This window comes from Hibiscus syriacus, unplaced genomic scaffold, assembly GCF_006381635.1.
Source record: "Hibiscus syriacus cultivar Baekdansim isolate YM2019G1 unplaced genomic scaffold, ASM638163v2 tig00112205_pilon, whole genome shotgun sequence".
NCBI classification, from domain to species: Eukaryota; Viridiplantae; Streptophyta; class Magnoliopsida; order Malvales; family Malvaceae; genus Hibiscus; species Hibiscus syriacus.
Window position 1 is genome coordinate 262,068 of NW_024063266.1, and position 10,368 is coordinate 272,435.

Below are 10,368 nucleotides of genomic sequence, written 5' to 3' on the forward strand. Positions count from 1 at the left end.
CAATGAAAAGTATAGGGACTAAAACATATTTGAACCATTCGAAATGAGGATTAAGTCATAACATTGCAAAAGAACAAGGACTAATCATGCTAATAAACCGATATTATTCATAACAGTATTTGAAGCAAGCAAGGATTAAAACATAAACATAAAAAAATTAAAAGCTAAAAAAATTAATTTCATTTAGAGACAAAAAAATAAACCTTACAAAGATAAGACCCCTCTCGTGTCATATACCCAAAATATTAACATAATAGGTCGTGACTAAAATATAAATATGGCAAGATATATATGATCGAACACAACATTAACCCATTTTCATTTCATGACCGAGATAAAGAAGTTACAAGCATGAGGAACCTAGGGTGCTATTAACCCCTAGAAGTTAAAAAACAAGGGTGAGGGCTTGGGGAAACAGTGTCGTTTTAGGGAGTTTATGTACTCCTTTTAATTTTCAGAAAACCCTTTCCTCCCCCCATTTTCAATTTAGTCGAAATTAATGGAGAGAGGGAGAGAAGAAATTCTCTCAACACCCCCTCTCGTAGGAGAGTTCCACTGTCGCTCACGGAAGTCGGGCTCAAGAGTTTTAGCCTGAAATAATCTCTCATTCTCCTAACCTCAAATCTAAAGCCTATTTTTCCTAAAACCAAACAGCAAGCCCTAGATCTAGAATTTACCTTTGAGCAACTTGGATTCCGACGACATTCAATCTCTCTAAACCAAGAACGACGAGGCTTTGAAGAAAATCATGTAACTTCTCTCATTTCTCCCTATTTTCTTTTTCATTTTTTTTCGAATGCTCTTTTTTCGATTTTTTCTCTGTTTTTTCTTCCTCGAACCTTCCCCCGAAATCTCTTTGTTTTTGCTTTTATCTTTTTTGCATGCTTGTTTGGTTGGGGTTTGGTGGAGCTATGGTGATAGGGGCATGGCTCGGTTAGGATCCCGGATTTTCTGGGTATGGCTCCCAAATTTTCGGGATTTGTTGTTGATTTCCCCTTTTTTTACTGATTTTTTGATTAATTTGGTTTGTTGATGATTGAACAGGGATGGCTTGATCAACGCGATTGGAGGCTTAGCTTGGCTTTCCAGCGGTGGGGTTTCAGCTGGTAATGGGCAAAGTGAGCGGCGACGACACTTACAGGCTAGGCATATGAGGCAACGATAATAGAATAGGGTTAGGGTTTGAAAACCCTAAAACATATGGGTTACTTGTGTTGGGCTTCGGGTCTTGGTCGGTTGGTCCTTTGTAATTGGACCCAAAATTGGGCTTGTAAAGCCTGAAAAATAATAATAATATGATAAAGACATGGACAAAACGGTGTCTACAGCTGCCCTCTTTGCACATGCTTGTGTCAACAAGAATAGGGCAAAGATAAAAAAGAAAAATCATTTTTGTCTGATTTCATCCTGATGTTGTATCAAGTGAGACTGAAAAATGAACGAAGGATTTAATCATCCTGCTCAAAAGGCTTATTGATGACCCGAATGACTTACTAATTTGGAAATAGTTTACTAGGTAATAAACTTTGGAAATTGTTTTCTCACTTTTCAAAAATTTCATTTTATGAAAATAGTAAATGATAAACTTTGAAAATCATTTTCTCAATTTTCGAAAATAATGTGAAAACATCCTACCCGATGACCTTATGGATGACAAATGACTTATCATCTTACTCGAAAGGTTTATAGATGACGCGAAGGATTTAATCATCACGCTCGTAAGACTAACTGATGGCCCGAAGGACTTACCAATTTTGGAAATAGTTTACTAGGTAAGAAACTTTGGAAATCACTTTTTTATTTTTCAAAAATTTCATTTTCTGAAAATAATGAATGAGAAACTTTGAAAATCGCTTTCTTATTTTTCAAATCAAGTGAAAACATCCTACCCGAAGGTCTTCTAGGTGGTCTGAAGGACTTATCATCTTACTCGAAAGACTGGCAGATGACCCAAAGGATTTAATCATCATGCTTGAAAGACTTACTGATGGCCCAGATGACTTACCAAGTAAGAAACTTTGAAAATTGTTTTCTTACTTTTCGAAATCAATTTTCAGAAAATATTTAAATGAGAAACTTTGAAAATCGCTTTCTCATTTTTCGAAAATCATGAGAAAAACATATTGCCCGAAGGTCTTATAGATGGCTCGAAGAATTTAGGCATCATGCTCGAAAGACTTACTAGTGACCTTAAGGACTTACTGGTGACCTTAAGGACTTACTAAGTAAGAAACTTTGGAAATAGTTTTCTTACTTTTCAAAAATTTTATATTCAAAAAGATTAAATGAGAAACTTTGGAAATTATTTTTTTCATTTTTCGAAAATCATATGAAAACATCTTGCCTGAAGGTCTTATAGATCCCGAATGACTTATCATCTTATAGATTTTTAATAATATATATATATATATATATAATAATTTTAAAATTTTAAAGATACGAATAGAGATGAAAAGAACAGATTCCTTTCTCCCGTTGTGCGTACGTAAATATTCAAATGGAAATTTCATTTTGATTATATTTTAATTGCATGTTAAACACGTGCTAATTTTAGTTTCGATGCTTTGAAGTTGTAAATCTTAGTGTTGACCATGCAGAGAGATTACGTGGTTAATTGTAAAGTTCAATAATGGTGCCGACAAAGCTTAGCATTGTGTCCCACGGTCTGGTAAAAGCTACCTTAATCATGCACGTTAAGCTCTACTTCCAATGATTTCATTTTAATGCTGTGTGTATATATTATATAGCAAACAAACACCGAGCCATGCAATCTTTCATCTGATCCTCAATTGTTGGGAAATATAACATCGATTGTCGTTGGACCAAGTCAGCTGATCCACAATTGTAAGAAACAGGGTTAGGATGGATTTTAACGAAATAAAAATAAAAATAAAATTACGACAATCATGAAATTATTAATTTAAATCAAAAGTAAACGCTATCCATCAGCAAACAAATTGGGAAATCCTCAACATGTTTGGAATATATTCACGTCAAAGAAATAGGATGGAACACGTGAAAAACCGCCGAAGACAAACTTAAATTATATTCTTGAGTAAACCCTAGTTGGATTTAGTTGTTAACGCATTCAAGAATCTATTCGTAAATTTGAAGAACTTGCTCACCTGTATTCAAATTCTCCACAACGTTGTACAAAAGAAACTATTCCTCTTCCCCCTTTATGAGTTGTTCTCCGAATACGTACTACTTTTATGAAAGATGTCATATTACGAGACAAAATTTACTTATCGAGTATTCCTTTGGTTGTAATATTCTAATAAGATAATTTTTTTAATATGAGTTCGTTGACGGGGATAAAAAAATAACAAGATTGTTTATTTTTTAACAATCATAACTCTTTTATATAATTGATTTAAGATTCAGTTAATGTATGTATTTATAACTCTCTCTCATCAAATTATAAATACAACTTTACATGTATCTACACTTTACTTATCTTATGATTTTATAACATAATTGGTCGCTTAATTTATGTCGTGTTTTATAATAACAATATACGTTGTAAATATATATTCACAATGGCATAACATAAGCAGGGCTAGTGGCAGCCATGACCCCCCCAAATTTTTAAAAAAAATTATAGTTTAGACTCTTTAAATTTTCAAAAAAATTAATTTTTGTACCCTCAATTTTTTAAAATTTCGAGAGTCTACGGTGATACCAATCTATAAAAATAAAGGAGATCCCCAACGTTGTGGTAACTACAGAGGTATTAAACTACTCAGCCATACCATGAAGCTATGGGAAAGGGTGATAGAGGCTAGGTTGAGACAAGTTACTAGGGTTTCGGAAAACCAATTTGGCTTTATGCCAAACAGGTCTACCACGGAGGCGATTCATCTACTTCGACGGCTTATGGAGAAATATAGGGAAAAGTCTAGAGATCTTCACATGGCGTTCATTGACCTTGAGAAGGCTTATGATAGCGTTCCTCGCGATACGATCTGGAAGACTTTGGAAACGAGACGGATACCAACTGCTTATATCCGGGCGATTCGTGATATGTACTGTAGATCTACTACTTACGTCAGGACTACAGTTGGTGACACCGAGGCATTCCCGGTGAAAATCGGACTCCACCAGGGGTCGACTCTTAGCCCTTACATCTTCGCCTTGATTATGGACGACATCTATTGTGCGACACCAGACGGTGTACCTTGGTGTATGCTTTTCGCTGACGACATTGTCCTAGTTGCTGAAACAAAATCTGAGTTGAATAGTAGACTGGCTACCTGGAAGACTGCTCTGGAAAAAAAAGGTTTAAGGATCAATATTGAAAAGACAGAGTATTTATGTTCAAACTTCAATGGGAACCAAAACGATGAAGATGTAGAAGTATGCATAGAAGGACACATTCTTCCCTCAAAGGATTGTTTCAAGTACTTAGGGTCTATGATACATAAAGATGGGGGTGTAGATGATGACGTTACACACCGTATAAAGGCGGGATGGCTAAAGTGGAGGGCCGCTAGTGGAGTTTTGTGTGACAAGAAGGTGCCTCTAAAACTTAAGGGAAAATTTTATAGAATGGCAATAAGACCAGCGCTGTTGTATGAATCAGAATGTTGGGCACCCAAGAAGGATCAAGTAAGGAGGATAGAGGCCGCAGAAATGAGAATGCTTCGATGGACATGTGGTAGGACTCTGTGGGATATGATGACAAACTCTGCTATTAGGATGTCCTTAGGGGTGGTGTCTGTTTCTGAAAAATTGAGGGAGGGAAGACTACGGTAGTTTGGGCACGTCCTTAGGCGACTACGGTCGGATGCTGTCAGGAGGGTAGAGTCGATTATAGTCGACGGTGCCAGAAGGAAAGGACGACCAAGGCGGAAGTGGGATGACTGCTTGAGATCTGATTTGATGGATTTAGGCCTTACCGAAGACATGACCTATGATAGGAAATTATGGAGGCTTAAGACTAGGGTAGTCGAGTAGTGTGGGTCACATCTATAGGGTGTATCATCTTTGTCTTCTTTTAAAGGCATTTGTAGTATTTTCCATGACTTTTACTTTTTATACTTTTCTGTTATTGGTATTTATGAAAGATTAGAACTGGGCTTGATATCGTTGTCTTCTGTGTATCATTCTTGTCATGTTTCCTCTGTATAAATTTAGCCGGGTCTTATGTTTCTGTCTATATGAAGAGATTCTTTCGCAGGGATTATTTTGCAGGGATTACTCCCCATTACAGAAGCACATATGGTATTAATGACTGCATATGAATACTGTTTAGCTATGTATTTATGTAATTATTTATACATGCATTGCATTTTATCTATATTTTTAATTTTCTGACTGCCAGAGGTCTTTCACGGAAGCTATTCTCAACCTGGCGTTGGGGGCAGCCTACTACCCTACCTCCCCCTTACCCCATACATATGGGAATTGGGTTTTGTTGTTGTTGTTGTTGATGACACTGATAGATAATATTGAAAAAAAAATCAACACTTTTAGGATCGGAATTCAACTATAACTTCTTGTGAGGGTCAAATATAGTTTTTTTATTTCATCGTATTATTTTAAAACTTTGAAAGTTTTTGAAGAATTAAATTAAAAAAACACTAATTTGGGCGAAGTGTTATTTTATCCATGACATGTATAAGCCAACAAACGGTGCGTTGGTATTAACTGGAAGTGACTATTGAGCATTGACAGACTTTTTAGGAAAACTGAGAAAAAATGATAGTTTAAGTATTATCTCTAATAAATGGAAACTTGAAATATCTAAGTGCAAAATGAACCATAGTTTAAAGGGCAAATCATTAATAAACCCAAAGAATTAAAAAAATCAACGGGACCCAGATTGACATGTGGCGAAGATATTGCTCCTCTCTGCTTCCTCGTTGCAGTAGGTGATTAGTTTCCTACAGAGAGACTGAGAAGATAAAACATAAAAACAAACAATTTGCACTAAAAATTTTAACTTTTCTTTTAAAAATCAAAGTGTTTGGGAAAGAACTTTGATGATTCCCGTAATCTGAACTTGAAACATTAGTTAATGGAAAAAGGGATGCCCATTAAGCCGTAACACACAAAAAAATAGTAAAAGAGAAACAGAACAGAATAAAACAAAGAGAGAGAGAGAGAGAGAGAGAGAGAGAGAGAGAGAAGAGATGGAGATGGAGAGTTGAAGTGTCAACTAAAGAGGAATACATTCCCTGAGGGCAGAGTCAACTGCTGAATTTATTTTTGGCAAGAATCATAGATATTCATTTAGTTTTTTTTTCTTTTTTCCCTTCAGATTTTTGGTGTATAAATTCTGGGTTTATTCTTATTTTCATTCAAGTTCCGTTGTTGAATTCTGATTGTCCTAGTTCAGGAGGAGGAGGAGCTAAGTTTATCATCTATCCCAAGTGAGTTTCATAGCTGCTTAAAGGTTCTGATCTTGATCATCAGTTGGTTATGTTTCATAGCTGCTTTCTTAATACGTAGAACATGTTAGAACTTTAAAATTACTGCTTTACCTGTAGATTCTGGGAATTGTTTACGTTTTAATTTTAACTGTGGCATATGATTTCTTGTCTTAGTTGCTTGAATGACTTGCTTGAAGAATCAATTTGACGAGGATTCGGAAATCGATGCCGAACCGCCCTATCCGGTATCATGCAATGTGCAGAATGTCGAAAGGTAGTATTACCAACTCTTTGGTTCCAAATTCTACCCCTTCTCTTTGTTGTGCCCCTTGCTTTAATGTATGAAGGCTTCGAATTCTTCTTGTTGCAGGCTTAATATGAAGGCCTTCTCGAACGGAGATTTCTATGTTGGTGATTTTAAGGAAGCTCTTCCCCATGGAAAGGGGAAGTATACATGGTCAGATGGAACGGTGTATGAGGGTGACTGGGAAGGAGGGGAAATGACAGGTAAAGGAGTGTTGCTTTGGCCATCGGGAGAGAAGTACAATGGCAATATATCGGGGGGTTGCCTTCACGGTTCTGGCACGCTAACATCGACCAATGGATCCTTATACAAAGGACAATGGAGGATGAATATACAACATGGATATGGAAGAATGAAGTACTCCAACTCGGATGTTTATGAAGGAGAATGGAAAGACGGAGAGCCTGAAGGTAATGGTAGATATTTTTGGAACAACAGAAACAAATATACCGGGAATTGGAAATGTGGGAAAATGCATGGTAGAGGTGTTATGGAATGGGGAAACGGTGATCAGTACAATGGCTGTTGGTTAAATGGCTTCAAACATGGGTCCGGGATTTATCAGTATGCAGACGGAGGATACTATTTCGGAACATGGACCCGAGGCCTTAAAGATGGAAAAGGAGTATTCTATCCTGCTGGAAGTATCTCTCTGGGGTATGATAATGGTCCTAAAAGAGGGTTATCTCAATGTTCTTTACTCAATTTGGAGGAACGTGCAGTCAAGACACGGAGTGTTGAGCGAAGTTTTTCTGAGAAGATCTCGGTAAGTGGAGTTTTGAGAAGTTCAAGTCGAATATCGCACAAGAATTCCGAGAGTTCCAGTCATTCTGATTCTGCTAGAGAATTTGTATGCCACAATTCCTCGGGCACATTCTCCCTTGGTTCTGATGATGGTCAGAGTGTGGCACAAGAAAACACTGCCATAGTTTACGAGAGGGAATACATTCAAGGAGTTATGATTAAAGAGAGAGTAAGAGATTACACTGAATTATCACAGAAAGCTGAAAAGAAAACTAAACGATATGACAAGGAAACAGAAAAGATTCCGTGTTTTGGCATTTTCAAAGGCAAAAACAGCTATTATCTGATGCTTAATTTGCAACTTGGTATAAGGTAAACTGATTGAGATTGTATTTCCTTCCTTTTTTGACAACTCAGCTTAATGAGATATTAAAATGAATGATTTGAAATTCACAGGTATACCGTTGGCAAGATAACACCAGTGCCTAAGCGTGAGGTTCGAATTGCTGATTTTGGAGATCGAGCTAGAATTACTATGTTTTTTCCTAGAAGGGGTTCACATTTTACGCCTCCACACAAATCTATTGATTTTTACTGGAAGGATTATTGTCCTATGGTTTTCAGGTATTAAGATCCTGATGCAAATGCTCCGTGCTCATTTTTAGATTCTAATCATCTGCAAAAACGATGCAATCACAATCTTTTATACTTCTGTGCTTATTTTTTGTACCATGTTAAGGAATCTGAGGGAGATGTTCAAGCTAGATGCTGCGGAGTACATGATGTCCATTTGTGGATACGATGGTCTAACCCAGATTTCTTCTCCGGGGAAAAGTGGCAGTATCTTCTATCTATCTCAAGATGATAAATTTATGATCAAGACATTGAAAAAATCTGAACTCAAGGTTTGAACACATATATCCGATTTCAAACAGGATTTGCCATATGCTGACAGAAGCTTAAAAGCTAAAAGTTCACTTTTATTCGTGTTTATAATCATGAGGTGTAGCATTAAAAGGTGTCCTCAAATGTTACATAAGTAATCTTCTTCTGTGTAGGTTTTACTGAGGATGCTGCCAAAATATTACAATCATGTAAAAGCTTATGAAAATACACTCATAACAAAAATTTTCGGTGTCCACCAGATTACTTTACCGGGCAGAAGAAAGGTTTGTGTTATCCATCTGGCTTTATTTATACATGGTGCTCCTAGCTTATGATTGATTTTCTGCTTCTAGGTGCGGTTTGTGGTGATGGGGAATATGTTTTGCACAGAACTCCGGATTCATCGTCGTTATGATCTAAAGGGATCAACTCATGGAAGATGTACCGATAAAGAAAAAATTCATGAAAATACCACATTGAAGGATCTTGATCTATCATATGAATTTCATATGGACAAATCATTGCAAAAATTCCTTTTTCAGTAAGTTCCTCTTCATCATCCTCTGTAACATCACTTGCATAATGGTACTATAATTTTCTCATAATCGGCAAATTGCAAATAACATTTGAAGAATTATGTTTTATGTCATCCACTGTATCCTTGATGTTCTGATAAAATTCCGGAATTTATCAATGTTTAGATAATAAAAGTAAGTTTTTTTACAGTGACCTTTTCCCCCCTAAACCCGTCTATGTAAGGTTTTGAGCACTTACATCAGTGTTTTTAGTATTCTTTACCTACTAAAACCGAAAACATATTATGTCTACTCGAAAGTGACTATAACTCTGTGTCCACTTGATTTCTGACAATCACGGTTTATTTTCTTCATACTGCAGCCAAATTGCTGTGGACTGTAACTTCTTGAAATCTCAACAGATAATTGATTATAGCCTTCTACTTGGGTTGCATTTTCGACCTACTGAGCAACTAAATGGCCTGCTGGAACCTCCGAATATTGAGAGCTCACCAGCTGATCAAGGTAGCAGTCGTATTCGATTTGACCATTTTACTTGAAATTTATGATCTTTTTGTATCCCAATAATGTTTTCATATTATCAAATTCATTGAATATCATGCAACTTATGGTCTGCTTTCATTAGGTCTGACCACGGAAGGAGAAGTGTTATTTCCTTCAAAAGGTTTGCTGTTGGTGGCCCACGAACCCAGTTCTGTTAACACCGAACCCGGTCCTCACATCCGAGGAAGACCGTTAAGAGCTTTCTCTCTCGGTGACAGGGAAGTTGATGTTTTAGTGCCTGGTACTGGAAGGTAGCTTCTTTCATCCCCTTCTTTTTGCACAAAGGACTGAAATATCGTCCACAATGCTATGCTATACTTGTTTTTACATGTTTCATTGTTGAGACTTGTATTATTTAGTACTGGAGACCATTTCTTGGTCAGGTTACAAGTACAATTAGGAGTGAACATGCCCGCACAAGCTATCCAAAAGCTTTCCCGGGATGAAGCTGATTCAGCCGAAGTTGAACTTTTCGAGGTTTATGATGTGGTCATCTATATGGGAATTATTGACATTTTACAAGAATACAATGTAAAGAAAAAGGCCGAGCATGCATACAAAGCAGTGAAATTCGACCCCTTGTCAATATCCCTTGCTGAACCCGAGCTTTATGCTCAACGTTTCATCGATTTCTTACAGAAAAAAGTTTTCCCAGAACAACCCTGAAAAAAGAACACTTTTGGGGAATATCTGATGGTAGAGAAATAATCAAGCATGCTTATGCAGGCATTTTGCTTTCAATAACTGATAATTACATCCTGAAATTGTAAAACTTTAGCAGCAAGAAAGTCTAGAATACAAGATGGTTGTTCCTTTCTTTTCTTGCTTGTTATTTTCTCGCATTGCAAGCCAATCCTTTATTTATTTGCATTATCAACAAAATTTACGTTCGATTCAAGTATAATGCTTTGGTTCAAAACCCCAAATGTTCTTCGCGCATTTTTACAATTAGAGAATGGCTTAAATTTTACTCAGAGACCCG

General features: G+C 36.6%; 1 protein-coding gene across 1 annotated transcript; it reads left to right on the top strand.

The window, feature by feature from the left end:
- Positions 1 to 6,541: 6,541 nt before the first annotated feature.
- Positions 6,542 to 10,057, top strand: LOC120175313 (phosphatidylinositol 4-phosphate 5-kinase 7-like). Its single transcript, XM_039181965.1, has 9 exons — positions 6,542 to 6,648; positions 6,745 to 7,794; positions 7,879 to 8,046; positions 8,162 to 8,327; positions 8,481 to 8,591; positions 8,661 to 8,848; positions 9,205 to 9,347; positions 9,469 to 9,637; positions 9,770 to 10,057. The coding sequence occupies exons 1-9, from the start codon at positions 6,557 to 6,559 to the stop codon at positions 10,050 to 10,052; spliced, it is 2,370 nt and encodes a 789-aa protein (XP_039037896.1). The 5' UTR covers positions 6,542 to 6,556; the 3' UTR covers positions 10,053 to 10,057.
- The last annotated feature ends 311 nt before the right edge of the window (positions 10,058 to 10,368 follow it).